The sequence below is a fragment of the Myotis lucifugus genome, unplaced genomic scaffold (assembly GCF_000147115.1).
Source record: "Myotis lucifugus unplaced genomic scaffold, Myoluc2.0 scaffold_147, whole genome shotgun sequence".
Classification (NCBI taxonomy): domain Eukaryota; kingdom Metazoa; phylum Chordata; class Mammalia; order Chiroptera; family Vespertilionidae; genus Myotis; species Myotis lucifugus.
The window spans coordinates 1754663-1770339 of record NW_005871195.1 but is presented as its reverse complement, the minus strand read 5'-3'; the positions used below and the strand labels follow the sequence as shown (position 1 = coordinate 1770339).

At 41.8% G+C, this 15677-nt stretch overlaps 1 protein-coding gene across 1 annotated transcript in view; it reads right to left on the bottom strand.

The window, feature by feature from the left end:
- Positions 1–15440, bottom strand: part of SLIT2 (slit guidance ligand 2) — a 350885-nt gene extending 335445 nt beyond the window's left edge. The window contains 3 exon segments of the mRNA XM_023759096.1: positions 9373–9444; positions 10622–10693; positions 14147–15440. Coding sequence (XP_023614864.1) covers positions 9373–9444; positions 10622–10693; positions 14147–14328 — 326 coding nt within the window. The 5' untranslated portion in view covers positions 14329–15440.
- Between the last annotated feature and the right edge of the window lie 237 nt (positions 15441–15677).

Genomic DNA, 15677 nt, shown 5'->3' with positions numbered 1-15677 from the left:
GAGCTATATGCCCTGGGTGTTACATGCTCTCCCATGAACCTACCTACTGCCACACCTGCTCTCATGTGCCCTATAGAGCAATTACCTCCTTTCCCTTCCATCCACCTCCCTCCCCTCTGCCATTCGTAATACCATCTACAAACTGGAAGGAATTCAATGTTTTAATATATATAGTATTGATTTCAGAGGGGAAGGGAGAGGGAGAGAGATAGGAACATCAATTATGAGAGAGAATCATTGATCAACTGTCTCCTGCACGCCCCCTACTGGGGATCGAGCCTGCAACCCGGGCATGTTCCCTGACCAGGAATAAAACCCTGACCTCCTAGTTCATAGGTCCATGCTCAACCACTGAGCTACACTGGCCAGGCAGGAATTCAATGTTTTTAAAAATTCAGATATATAATGCAGTGACAACTGCTATTAGATTTTTTGTTGATGGGCCTATATCAGTACAATTTCAGATATTGTGAGAAAGTAGATATTTCAGATGGGGTGCAGTGTCTTCTTCTTAATTTTTATTTTCACATTTCCAGTGGTTCTCAATAGCTAACACATCACATGAGCTTACTATGCGATGGTCACAGTTCTGAGAGGTTTACATGAATGATCTCACTCCTTCTCCAGGACAGCCCCATGAGTAGGTGCTCTTATTGTTGCTGTCCTGAGAGAGGCACACAGCGCACAGATAGCAGACTTGGAACTTGAATTCAGGTGAGGCAAGTCCAGAACCTATCACTCCTCTCAAAGGGACACAGTCTAAGCATTCCTAAATAACGATTCAAAATAATAGGATGCTGAAAATTTCCTTCTCACCAATCTTTCTTTGGGAAAAACATAGCTTATATAGCCCACTTCTTAAATAACAATGAATGAACCTCCTGAAAATAAACCACCAAGTTTTATTTTAAAAACAAACTGGCTCTATGTTCAGCTTACTCTCTTAAATATCTGTTTAAAATAGCTACAGTTGAGACAAAATGAAAAATACATTTATTTTCTCTGAATTCAAGTCCTTTATCATCATTCCATAAAATTTATTATGAATGATCTTAATATGTCTAAACCAGCCATGCTTACAAGACAAGGTAGTATCATACAAAATAGAACAGATAAGTGAAATTGTAACAGGAACAGAAAAGCAATATGACCATGCTTTCTCCTTTAAAAGAGTATTAATATACTTCTGGTTCCTGTTCTTCTATTCTTTCTTCCATCAATACTAAGAATAAGTGGAAACAGAAACATTAAAATAAAAAGTGACACTCTTCCATAATCATCAATCAAGAAAAAAAATTATAACCAGAACTTCTTGTGCCGTGACCAGAAATTAAATCCTTAAATGAAGAGGATACTTAAAAAATCCAAAATTACTTTAAAGACTATTAAGGTGCATAGCAATTTCTAAATAGAGCTGGAGTAAAAGTAACCTCTCTTCTTTTAATGCCACAGAATACTTCCTAGCAGCTTGAAGATGCAAGTGTCATAATAATAACTGTAATGCAAATGAGTTAAAGAAGTTAAAACCCGATAGTCCCCGAACGAACAGGAAAACAGCACGCAGCGAATTAAGGGTATCTCAGAGGAGGATTTCTAGGAGCCAGCATACATTAGCTCCATGAGCAGACCAGGTGGGTCAGTTACCTATTGTTCCGAGCAAGGATACTCAATTGTATCCAAGGAGAGGTGACACAGATTTAGTGACATCCAGCTCTTGTGTCAGCACCAGCCGGATGGAATCTGCCCACAAGATCTCAGGGCTGACTGAGAATCCTCTGGATGGGAATTCATGGCTTCAGAAAGGTGGACAATGAGTCTCAGAGACACTTTTTCGTAAGACAAAAATGGGAGGGGTCCCAATAACTGTTTTCTCTGTGCTGTGGGCTGTTTCTGACTGTGCCCTTCAGTGGGGTGAATGATCTGTCTGTATCGCCCAAAACAGCTGTCCTCTGAAATGCTGATTCTTCACAACCTCAATTTGAAGGGCAGCCTGAGCATTATTGACAAGCATTGTTTCACATTGTCTGTCTGCTGCTCCTGCGATTTGCCCGCTGATAGAGGTTACAGTCTCTTATTGTTTCAACGTGCACCTCGATTCAATCAGGATTCGCCACCTTCACCCCAATTCAAAATGTGAAGTGAAAACAGTTTTACCAAAGCCAGTGAAAAATGTATGCCTCATATTTACCTGTAATTGTAAACATAAGGTGTTTTAGCAGCGTGCCTGGTCTGTAACAAGCATTTGATAAATGCTGCCTTAGAGAGTCTATCATTTACAGTCTCCCATTTCACATATATAAATGCCTTCTCAGTTACATTTTCACTGGTCTTTTCAAAATGTATTATCTTCACATTTTTTAAAGCAAAGGTTTTTAACATTTAGCTACCATTAGATGAATAATATACAATGTATATCTCAACAATTGTATTGATAATTTCATCTTTTATATTTCACTATAGGCCCGGTGCATGGTGGGGTCCCTCGGCCTGGGCTGCGGGGACCAGTGGACATCCACACTGCCGCAGCCCAGCCTTACCCACCAGCTCGTCCAGCTCCAGCCCGCTGTCCATGTCGATCCCACACGGCACGAAGTAGTGCGTGAAGCGGCAGGCGGCCAGGAGGAGCTCGAGCCTGGGAGCCACACCAGGCCGCTCAGGCTCATTCCGGCCCCGCTGCGCCTGCCACTGCTGCTCAGGCTTGCAGGGGGACTGTCTGAGGGAGAGGCTGGTGCTGCCACAGCTGAGCTCACCAGCCATCAGCCTGGCATCTGACCCCCGTCTATCAGCTGAGCTGTGCTCCAGCTGTGGGAGCTCGCTGACCACTAGGAGGCAGCTCCTGTGTTCAGCATCTGGGCAGCTCCTGGGTTGAGCATCTGCCCCCTGGTGATCAGTGTGCATCATAGCTACCGGCTGGTCATCCGGTCATCTGGTTGCTTAGGCTTTTATATATATAGATGGTAGAGAGATCAAAACTTATTAGTAAAAATGTTGCTTCCTCTTCACGCCCTTTAGTTCTTGGTATTTCTCTGCATATTCAGAGAGATGATGAGAAATACTCTAAAATGAAACTTGAAGGGGTTTTTGTACTTTCTTCACATCTCTTCTAATCATATGCCATATGATAAGAGTCAGAATGAAAACGATAGTAAATATGAATGTTCAAAAGTCAAATTCATTATATATACATTTTATTAGATTCGTAATATAAAATAATTCTTAAACTGAGCTTTGGAAAAAATAGGAAATTTTGAAATATATAAAGAAACACATAACCCTTAAAAAATCCACATAATTCTTTAAGTACTGAACATGTTGTAAAACTATGTATTATCTTACTTAAATCATGTTCTACACCGTTATGAGATATAATAATCACCTCTGTCCTAAGGTGAGGAAACTAAAGTTTTCAAAGATAAAACAATTTGATCAAGATCTCACAGTGGAATTGAAACCAAGGGTTTCCGATGTCACTCCTACCTATTCTTTCTGATTTTAAAAGGAGGGAAAAGAGTTTGTATCGGCTTAAAAAGCATAGTCAACAGTACAACCAATGAGGATTTGACACATTCCATATGATACCAGGCAACTGCGTATAGAAAGGCCAGATGCCTCAGCAGAACCTAGAGCAGTAGCTCATGGCTGGGGAACACCCACCTGAGCAGAGTGGATAGTGGATGGACCCAGAAAGTCAGACAATCAGATACTTTTTTTGCAAATATTATCTTAAAGCAACGTTCCAGTGTATTAATACCAAACCAGCCCTGTTATTCCCACACACTCATTCTGACAGCATTTTCACCAATATTCCTTCCCGACCAGCAGTAAAAAAATTGCTTTGGGCCGGGGGGAGGGGGGGGATGGGGGGGGGGGAGAGAGCCATGTGAAATCTATGTAGGCAAGCCTCTCACTCCATGTAAAATTGGAATATTCAGTCTAGAAGGCATACTTCAAGCAGAAAGGTATCCAACAGGAATGAAAGACAATTCAATGTAAAATATTTGACCTTCACTGCTTCCACACATACATTGTAACAGTGCAAAGTAAACGACTCGTTTCGGGGGACGTATAAAAGACACAGCATGCAGCAAACACTGTCACAAAGGATGAGCCCAAAACAGATGTGGGAAAAATACACAGCCCGCTGCTTCAGCATTTATAACACGGCCCCCAAAGAGCAAACAGGCCTTCTCACCACCGCTCAACTTCAAGGCCCATAAAAACGGTGCATGAGAAACGCTGTCGGATGGGTTCAGTGGTAGGCTACACTTCTAACACTGCACGGGCAGCAAAGCCTTATGAGACCCTCGTCTGAAATGTCATGTAAAATAGCTCAATACCACTTACATACAGGTGTGAGTGGACATTTCATCGATATCACAGATGAAGCAATAGAATCCATCCTTGAACTTTTTATATGATGCAGTGTACATACTCTGCCCCAGTTACTAAGGTTTGATATGCTCTTCAAAGAGCCTTTCCCAAGAAAATCACTGCACTGGTTTTAAACTCGGGTGTAAAGTTGCCAGAGAACAATTCTTCCGAGATGAGCTTGCGTTCTTTTCCAAGGAGATTAGCATGTGAGTCTGCCCCCACGTTAAGAAAAGGAATGTGTTTTGTGCTGCCCACAAACTGCAGGATTAGTCAGGAGAGGGACTCCCTACCCCGCCCTGGTGAACAAGGGATAAGGGGTGCTCTCCTTCAGACCTGCTCCTCAGCCTCTTCTCTACCTGAACTCATGTGTAACGACCTGTGACAAAACCTCAGCCTCAGCCTCACACTGGCTGCCACAGGCTTACATATAAATGGTGTGTGCACGCAGAAAAACGAATGCAGAGCCACCTTAAAAAATAATAATCGATGTGCCTTTTACGTATCCTTTCAGGACAGTGTAGTGTTGAGGCATATTTAGGCTCTGCTAAACCGGGATTTAGACATTTGTGAATTAAGATGAGTACATTTATATCATCTTGGTAGAAACTTTAAAATAGTAAGGGGACAGGTTTATTTTCCAGGATTCCTTAGATGTCTTTACTATCATATTTTCAGGACTCATGACCAAGTTAGTAGGAAAATTGCAATTCGCACCCAAAGAGTCTAAAACTTGGAGAGTTTAAAGCAATCCTGGTTTGAAAAGCACACGTTTACACCGGACTGGTAAGAAAAGAAGAGCAGTCCTAGCCCTTGCCTTTTTCATTTCTGCAGTTTCCTTATTGTGAGGGTATAAACTGAGGGTCAAGTTAATGAAAAGCCTAATGTCCCAGGCTTTCTATGGAATGTGATTGGTTGTCATTAACATAATCTAGGCCTATAAGTATTTTATTTTGCATCTAAGCATTTCATTGCAAGTAGGATAAAATGTCCTAATATTCTTTTGACAACCTTAAAAATTTTCAAAGACCTTTTCACGCTCTTGCATTTGTGTTATTAAGAAACTTGCAAAAGCAGATGAATTTCACTAATGAAACACGGAAGTGGCCTGGGTCTCCTTAAAAGGCCTAAACTAGAACTTTAATGACTATAGCATAACCCCATAAATTGTAAGTGAACAACAAAACTTTAGCCCAGCACACAGAAGTCCTGGGTCCCAAAGTGATTGTTTTGACCCTAAAACATTATGTGCCAGCCAAGAAATACCTTGAATTGACAGTTCTAAATGGAGATTTTATTGCAGATATATACAGGTATCTTCTGTGAAGTATTAAAAAAAAAGTATATTTCCTAAAAGTTTCAGTTGTTTACTGTAGCTTATTTGTAGTTTGTTTTCCTTTTTTTTTTTAATATATTTTTATTGATTTTTTACAGAAAGGAAGGGAGAGAGATAGAGAGTTAGAAACATCAATGAGAGAGAAACATCGATCAGCTGCCTCCTGCACATCTCCCACTGGGGATGTGCCCGCAACCCAGGCACATGCCCTTGACCGGAATCGAACCCGGGACCTTTCAGTCCGCAGGCCGACGCTCTATCCACTGAGCCAAACCGGTTTCGGCATGTAGTTTGTTTTCCTTAATTAATTTTCATCGCACTTAATTAATAACTAGTCATGTAAGTGCATTGGATTTCATTTGAACATTTGGATGAAGCAATAAGACCTGCTAATAGAATCTACCTGGGGCACCTTCTCCCGGCTTCATTTTCATCCTAGATGTGCAGGTACTCCTGGCAGCACAGAGCACCCATGAAAAGGTGCTGCTGCCCTCATCAGCTCTGGGAGTACAGTCAGAAATTGTCTATACCAAAGTAATGTGTGCTCATGCTCTATAAGCCTGATTAAAATTTATTTCTTTTACACTGATTCGTAAGCTTGAATTCTGATGATCATACCATCTGATGTTGTTTTCTACACAATAGAAAGAAGTGTGAAGAGAGAGGGAGCGGGGGGTAGATTTTAATATCTATCTACTTGAGATTTTCACTAATAGTCTTACATGTCATTGTAGGTGGGAATAAATCCCTCTCTTCTAACTATAATGCTTTGACTTACAAATAATGACTTGCTCATTCTATGATAAAATTTAATTCAACTTAACAACATGACCCTGTTTCGTATAGATTAAAAGTTGGATTTCTAAAAGGGCACAGATGTCATTTTCTGTTTTCAGGTTTGTCTCTCTCTCTAGATATAAAACTCTATAAACATGAAATAAAATGGGGAAAAAAAGCTTATAGTTTTAAAATACTCAAAAACATCATTTGGAATTGCTTTGATATTACCATTTTAAAATGAAAAAAATAACTTAAAACCATAACTTGCACACAAATAAAATTAATTTTATTTATTTATTTTTCTTCTCACAAAGAATGAAAATTAAGTTACTATAAATATTGTATGAATGGCATTTACAACATAAATCTGCAATCATACACCTTTTCATAATCTGGACTTTCCATTAAAAATTCACATCTAAATTGCTAAAAAACATGTAAGCTCATCCAACATATAATTAGTTAAAAGTTAACTCATTGATTATTTCCTTTCTCTTACACTTGGAGCTTTAAAAAAAGGCAATTTCTGTGATGTTAAGGATACCACCAACTAAAATAAGGATATATACCACAGGCCATAGAAATGTTATTAAAGAACTCCCTGGATAGCTTCTTTTATTTTTACTTTTTAATATAATATACTAAAAAAATTTAAAATAGTTTATTGCACAATAACTGGAATGCATGCATTCTTAAGCAAAACTGCCTTTGCATTTAATGTATTTTTAAAAATAAATATTTGAAAAGTGTATCCACAATGTTCCTAAGAAATGGTTTTGAATTCCTGAGTCCCAAGGAGATGAATTGGCTGTCAGATAACAATGTGCTTCCATCAGATGGACTTGGCAGTTGTAAACAAAAGGAATTTTCTCAGCTTTTCCTCACAAATATGAAATATTTGCTCTCGGCCAACAGCTGGGTGATTTAAAGAAGTCCTGCATATATATTAGTTTTCATTCAAAATTACAAATCCTCCTCCCACTCTGCAACATCTGATCACATCTTAGTAGAACAGAAAATTGTTCCGCGGTGAAGTGACCTTCCCAGGGGCAGTCAAAGTCAAAAACTAGTACCTTCTTACAACTCTAATCAAATTTCAGATCATATGGCATCTGGTTAATAATTTTTAAGAAAAGTTAATTTACTCAAGATGAAAGATTAAATGATACCCTGGAGTGGCTTAAAAAATAATGAGAAAGTTTGATATGTTGTAATGTTTCTAAAAGTTTGATATGTTATAATATTTCTGAAAACGTTTACTATACAACCTAAATAGAAACTGCATGAAAAGCCACTAAGTTTCCCACAATAATTTGAATGTTGTTTAAGAATCAAACATATAGGTTTCCATGTGGTGACTAGTTAAGTTATTCATGAAAAAACTGTTAATATTTAAATGATCATTTAAAATTATGTATTCAACTTACTAAACATTAAAATTATATCGATACTTCTTTTTAAATGAATGCATTAAAATACCTTTTCAAGATACTAGGTATTAGCTATTCATAAAAGTCTATGAAGGAAATCAAAGAATAAATATTTTCAGAGTATTTTTATATATGAAGAATAGGTAATGAACTTACGGACTTCGTTTATAAATTTAATGAAATGATTGCCTTATTCTCATTCCTCTCTCCCTAACAACCTCAAAGTAGTGATTTTAAATGTACTTTTAATTCCAGAATAATATTCCCTATATTGTAAGATTTACCATGGATAAAATTTTATAGTAAAATAAATTAGGCATCTCTGTGTTTAATGTACTTGAGGTGATAAACATGTATCCTATATATTTACAGATATCTTAGAAGTTGACAAGCATTTTTCTATTTAGAGACAGTTACACAGAATTAACTTTTGCCCTTAGGTCCAGTGAATGTGAATGTACAATGCCTAAAACTAACTTAATATTTCATTATTTTAAATAAGCGCTTTATTTTTACCTAAAGTACCTATTAAAGCAGGCATGGAAACATTAAAATAATTCTTGCTACTTCTAAAAAAGTTGTATTTGCCCTTAAAATGCAAATCTACTAAACTTGAATTTTATCAAGACATATGAGAAATGGAATTCATACATCAAATTACAAAGTGTGTAATTTATCCTAATTATTACAGACAGGTGTTTTGTCCTTTGTAGATACACACTGTAGATATAATATAGTAATGGCACTCAGGTAATATATACCAACCCTTAAAATTTTGTGTCTGAAAAAAAAAAAGTATTTTAAAGTCTGAATTCCATTTCCCTTTTTGGAAAAAAAATAACCACCCTTGGAAGATATAATTCTTACTTCCATATCTGTTAATCTTTAAACGATTTTTCCAGCAGAAAATCTTAGAAAGTCACTATAAAATAATGAAATACAATTGTGAATAGAATTAACAATATTCACCGTCAGTGTTAAATATCAGAAAGCAAATCTTTATCATTAAGAATTTAAAATAATTCGTCAACTATCACTGATGACACACAAAGAAACAGCATAGAAATGAAAATACTATTAGCAAAACTTTTCTTTTCTATAATTCAGCATAAATGCAAATAAAATGACCACCTTTCTTCCTACATAAGCAAATAAAACAAACTAGATGAACAATAAGAAAACCATGTACATCTCAAAGTACCAAAGCAGTGCTTATCAAGGGAGAAAATGTTTCAGGAAAGTAAGTCTGTATTTTTAGCTTTATTTCAAGTTAGTCCTATTTATGCAAAAAAAAAGGGGGTCTTTTTTTTTAAATGAGTCTGAAAGCCACTTATTCAACCTCTTGTTTCTATAAACTTTCAAAGACTAAGACATGAAATTAAAGGCAGGGACTTTGAAATTCAAGTATTTTTAAAAACACAGTTATGTTGTCATAAGTTTGGAATTGAAAATACTTACAGTCTCTCCAGTTCTTTAAGATCCTGGAATGCTCCTCTTTCAATGGTGCTGATCTTGTTCTCCATGAGCTGACTGAAATGCAAAATATAGCAGGAGTCTTAATGTTAGCCCTCACCGTCAGAATAAGTTTCAATTTAGCAACTAAAATGTGAAACTTCTTTCTCTTTCTCTTCATGAAGTTAAATTTTGCTCTGGTTTGAGATTTAATATCAAATTCAATGATGATATCTTTGAGACAAGTCAGGGAGGAGAAATAGCATCCACACCCCAAAACTTTCAGTAAAAAATCCTAACAGTGACATGAAATTCCCTGGCCAAAACTCTTCACCTTAAAGCATAGTATTTTCTGGAAAACAACCTATGGCACTGCAGCTCTGATGGATGTTTTTCAGTAAACTGACTTTCAACGGAGGTCTTAACTAAGAGGATAAATATATAATAATTCATATACACATAGTTCAGTTAACTTAAGGATATGCATCAGAAATTGGACGCATTCATAATGTTCAGGTGTGTCTTTTAAAAGAAGAACACTGAACACACAATGATCCAAGTATATGTTCACTGTGATGGAAATATTTACAAACCTGAGGGGAAAAGAATTTTACATTATATTGAACCTCAAATGATGTTTCACTCAGAACTAATTTAACTCACTAATGAAAGAAGTAATTCAATTACAAGAATTTTATAAAAGCTACAGAGATATAAAATATAAGAATTAAAAATATGACCAGTGTACTTTCATAAAAAAAATGTCCCATCATAAACTCTGTAGAAAGCTGGATTGTTTGATTTTAATTTTAGAAATTACATGCGTGTTGTTTGATAGAACAGGCTAAACATTTCTATATTAGTAGTAAAAATGCAGACCCACTTAAATTATTTCTAGTAAATCTGAAATCCTAAAAGTGCATCAAATGTCTCACATTACTTATTCATATTGTGAAAGTAATTATTCTACATTTTTATATGTCTAAGGCACTCAGGGTATGGCATTGCAAACACTTGAGGCCATTTCCACAGTACTGTTTCTATGGCCTGCATCCAACCTTAAAATAAAAGCCTACATTTTAATAAAAGTTGTAGTACAGTGATAAACTAACAAAGAAAGAAAACCAAGACCTTGTAAATGTTTATGTTTTTGTTATTGGGACAGTTTTTAATATTGAGACCAGTAACAATTCAAAATATGCAAGCTTAAAAAAAAAGAAAGAAAATTATTCAAAACGCAGAAGAACGTACTTACAGAACTCTTAGATGTCTAAGGCCGGCAAAATCCATTTTGGTAATCCGTGTGATGTTATTTCCATTCAAATCCCTGAGAGAAAACAAAACAGAAAATGAAAGTCCCACTTTATTTCTATCAATAGCTAGTTAAAAATTAAAAACATAAACTAAATAAGAACTTGAAGTTAAAGATCAGTTCCAATGACTAAAGCAGTTTACAAAGTAAAAGAGATAAAGGGGCAACCTTTGTAGGAATTTTTTGAAATGATCATCAACAAGTTTACAGAGTCCCTACTTGCTGGCATGAGACATGAAAATGGATTATCTTGTCACAAAAGTGCTCTTTTTTTGCATGTATAGGAGTGCTTTCAATTTTCGTTTATTAGTTTTATATTTTTTAATCATTTTTTTTATTTTTCAAGTATAGTTGACATTCAGTGTTATAGTAGTTTCAGGTGTATGCTCCAGTGATTAGAGATTGTTTAACTTACTATGTGATCATTCTGGTAAATCTCACACCCATCTGACACCATACACAGTTATTAGAATATCATGGATTCTGCTATGCTTTACAGCCTCATATAATCAAGTTGTACTTCTTAATCCCTTCACCTCTTGTCACCCATTCCCCAAACCCCTCTCAACTAGCCACCATCAAATGTTCTCTGTATCTATCAGCCTATTTCTGTTCTGCTTGCTCACTTATTTTGTTCTTAGATTCAATTGTGGATAGATATGTATCTATTGCCATTTTATTATTCATATTTTTAATCTTTTTTTTCTTCTTAAAGAAGACCTTTTAACATTTCATGTAATAGTAGTTTGGTGGTAATAAACTCCTTTAACTTTTTCTTGTCTGGGAATCTATTTATAAGTTCTTCTATTCTAAATGATAGCTTCCCTAACCTGGTGAAGGAACTAGACATACAAATCCAGGAAGTGCAGACAGTCCCAAAGAAGATGAACCCAAAGAGGTCCACACCAAGGCACATCATAATTAAAATGCAAAAGGTTAAAGACAAACAGAAAATGTTAAAAGCAGCAAGAGAAAAACAGTTATCTACAAGGGCGGGCCCATAAGACTGTCAGCTGATTTCTCAATAGAAACTTTGCAGGACATAAGGGAGTGGCAAGAAATATTCAAAGTGATAAAAAGCAAGGACCTACAATCAAGATTACTCATCTTTTGTTTGTATAAGGATATGTGTATTAACTTCACAGGAATTCTGCTATTATTGTTAGGCACATCCCCAAAAAAGTTCCCTTCAAAAAGTTAAAGGAACAATATTTTAATACTACTCTCAAAGAAATTTTAAATATCCCAAATTCTCTCGTGAGGTGGCAGGGTGGCTGAACTTCCTAAGGCAAAGAAGAAAGTGCCATCAAAAGACCTGAACTTCAAAGACTTGCATTTATAGGCATTTACCTTCCAACAATTTTATGTTTGTATGAAAACTAAACTCTTTTGCAGCTTAGGGAGCCCCGTCTCCCCCTCCTGCCCCCCCCCACCCCCTGCTGTGGCTGAAAAGTGAAAACTACTAGCTGGGACAATAATGCAAATAGTATTCAGGCCCTGACGTTCTTTTTGCTCAGATTTCAGCACCAAGTTTCCTTCAAGAGTCACACAACCCCTTCTCTGGCATCTTAGGTCAAGATCTAAACTTGCCCTGGTTCCAATCATGTCAAGTAAAACCAGGCTTCGCTGTGGTTTGAACATTCTCCTTCACGGAAGTAAGCTTTCTCTTACTTTGACTTTATAAGATTGTGTTTGAAATCTATATTTAATCAGTCAATGATAGAATTGTATACACCATCACTGAGTAAACTATTTTCTGAAAATTCTATACTAGTAGATTCCTCATAGGGATTTTTTTTCCCCAAAGACCTAAAACTCATTAGTACTTAAACTTAAAACTGTTCTGAATAGCATGACATGCCAAGTGCTGAAACAGAATTCTGCATTGTTTTCTCCCCAACCCACTCTCCACATCAGCTGAGCAAAGTACCATCAAGTTGTCCCTACAATTACTGAGGTCTTCACTGGCTAGTTGACATAATACAATGCCCTACTCCCAACCCTGGACAAATGTGGTGGTTCACATTTTAATAAGACACCCTTAATAAGGCGCCAACTTACCCAGCACTGAGGGAAGGAGTGAGGCTGGGATGGGGGAGCCATTTGCAAAGAATCAAGGTGTTCAACTCTGGCCTTTAAACTGTGGGCCAGGCAAGTGGATTAGATAAGTTCAATTTGGTTTACGTGCTGAGTGAGGGCCCTGCTAGTGGAGACGTGCAGATTGGAGCAAGTCCTCTCTGCAGCGTGCAACCCTCACATCCTAGGGCGTAGAGGCCTGGAAGCTAAGTCGGGAGCGCTGGCCCTGGCTGTTCTTGTCCCGCACCCACCCTGACCACCGGGCCCACGGGAAATGGCGAGTGGAGTGCGCCCAGGGCGCTTGGGCAGCGCCCAGCACTGCCCACTGTGATCACAAAGAGAACGGCCTCCATGCTCCACTTCCCTGAACTCAAGGAGTGTCCCACCAGCAGCGCGTGGGCCGGCCATCAACACCGGCGCTGAGATTACTTCTTCATTAGAGGCTCGCAGAGACAAGGAGGCGGGGATGTCTGCGGGCAGTGGAGCGCGAAGAGGGGAAGGCAGGGGAGCTGCTGCCAGAAGGAGGGACACAGAAACTGCCAGAAAGGTGGACGGGAGCACTAGGGCCCCGCCGAAAGGGCTGGAGGGGGCAGCCAAGGGCTGCAAAGTCCACTGAACAGTGAGACCTGACTGGGCTGGGCTGGGTCTGGTTAGAGAGGCAGCCCTAACTTCGCCTAAGGTTGGGAAGTGGACCGCTTCTGCAGTCGCCTCTGGGACAAGTCCCTAGGGCCCGCCACAGCCTGCTTTTCCCAAGGGGCGGGGGGCGGGAAACAGGACAGGAAGTCGCGCGTGGCCACAGCTTCCCGGGGCATCCTTCCCTCCGTGACTCTTGGGTGGATCCAGACGCCTCAGGATCCCTTCTCCCCTCCCTGCCGACCCAGGAGGGCTACACAAAGCCAAGGAGTGGAGGTTTCTTCTTTTGAGTCCCCCCGCCAGTCCCTGCGCCACCCCGCGGCGACCAGAGTGGGGACTCGGCCTGGAAACTGCCCCGCAAGTCTTGGCAACGCAAGGTGACTCCATTGACTGAGTCTGGGGAGCAAAGTCCCCTCTTCCTTGCCCCGAGCACCCGCGATTACTTGTCCTCCATCGATCTCCTTGCCGCCCCAGGCCAGAGAACTGGACCGCACAGGTCTACGTGCGTCAGGACAAGAGCGGGAAGAAGGGACCCAGCGCAGCTGCCAACAGTCCCGCCCCTCCCTGGGCAGTGCCCTTCTGTCCTTCGCCCTCCCAAAGCCTCCAACCTCAGGGTGCGCGTGCAGAAGAGCTGGTGGGGGCTGCCCCAGGCACAGGGACCGGTGCCGCTAAGTCCTTCCAGTCTCCATGCTTGAGGCACACGACCCTGATGGGGCAGGGGGGGGGGGGGGGAGGCGGGGGACCGAAAAAAACCCCTACTCACAGCTCTCGGTGTTGCGGGGGATGTTCCTGGGCCCCCTGCGCAGCGCCAGTCCGTGACAGTCCACCGTGCTGCCCGAGCAGGAGCACTGCGCCGGACACGCCTGAGACGCCACCTCGTTCAGGATCGCCAGCGCCAAGCCCAGAGCCAGGGACAGCGTCTGCCAGCCGCCGCCGCGCATCTTCCCCCGCCGCCGCCTCCTCGCTCGCCAGTGCCGGTGGTTCCTCTACCGCACGCTGCTGGGCGCCCAACGCGCTGGGGCTGAGGCCCAGGGTCTGGTGCAGGGCTAGCAGCCCAGAGTGTCGGGGTCGATGTGCACGAAATAAGGCGGACGTAACAGTTCTAATATTCAAGGTAGAAGAGCTTGACACAGGTACCCGCCTCCCACCTCCCCTCCACCCTACTCCAGCGGGGCGGGCGCTCCTTGAAGAACTTTAGGTCCTGAAGATGAATCGGTCTGGCTGAGGCTGTTCGAAGACCCCGGAGAAGCCGGGAGGAGATCACGAGTCGCCAAGTCCAACTTGGTGGGAAAGAACTGGGCTCTCAATAGCCGCGAAGATGCAAGAGCCCGTGGCGCGGGGAATGGGCCTGCTCGGGTTCCACCACCTCCTCTGCGAATCCGATTCCGGCGGGGAGGCTCCGAGGCAGAAGAGGGAGGCTCAATAGGAACGCTGTCCTTGATGAAAGTGGGCTCCCTGGAGCTAGAAGGCGCAGGAGCCCCGTGGGCCAGGAACCGTGCGTGCAGGGCCACTGGGCATGGCGCGCTGGGGCGCACAGGCGGGCGCACAGCCAGGGGGCGCGGGGAGCTGCTCCCGGAGACCAGCGCGGCTCCTCGGCGGCAGGGGCTAGTCCTCGCTGTCTCCCGACAGCCAACGTTCAGGGCGGTTTGCAAAAACACATGCACTTCGCGGAAGGCTGCCTCCGCAATCCCGCCTCCCGCCGGGCGTCCTAGGCGATGCTTGGCACTCGGCCTGCCCGGAGTTCAAACAGAAAAGACAAAAGGCACTGGGGCCGCAGCAGCCGGCGGTAATATCCACTAGTCACGACCCTGGCAGAGGAAATCCAAGAGGCCAAGTTGAGGACGAGAGCTCCTAGGAGGACTGCTGGCAGGGCAGCCTGAAGGAGTGGAAAGGCCAAGGTGGAGGTGTCCGCGTCCTGGGTCCTGCGGGGGTGTCCGGGGGGGGGGGGGGATGGCGTGGTGGCAGTTGGCCGGTGGGCGCCCAGGGGGGAGCGGAATGGCAGTCCCTCGTGCGCGCCGGTGCCGGCCCCTCTGGTCTCCCGGAGACCGCGCAGTTCCCCGGCAAAAAACCTTATGGCAAAGGTGGAAGGGAAACAGAGCGGGCTCCCGGGGGGGGGGGAGCCCCCCTTTTCCCCCTTGGGGGGGGGCCCAAAAGGGGGTCTCCCCTTTTTCCCAGGGGGGGAAATTTTTCCAAGGTTCAAGAGCCCCTCCCGCCGGGGACAAGGGGGGGAGTCTTTTTGGCGGTTTGGGGACCCCCGGTTCCCGGGGTTTATATTAAAAGGGGGGGGCGG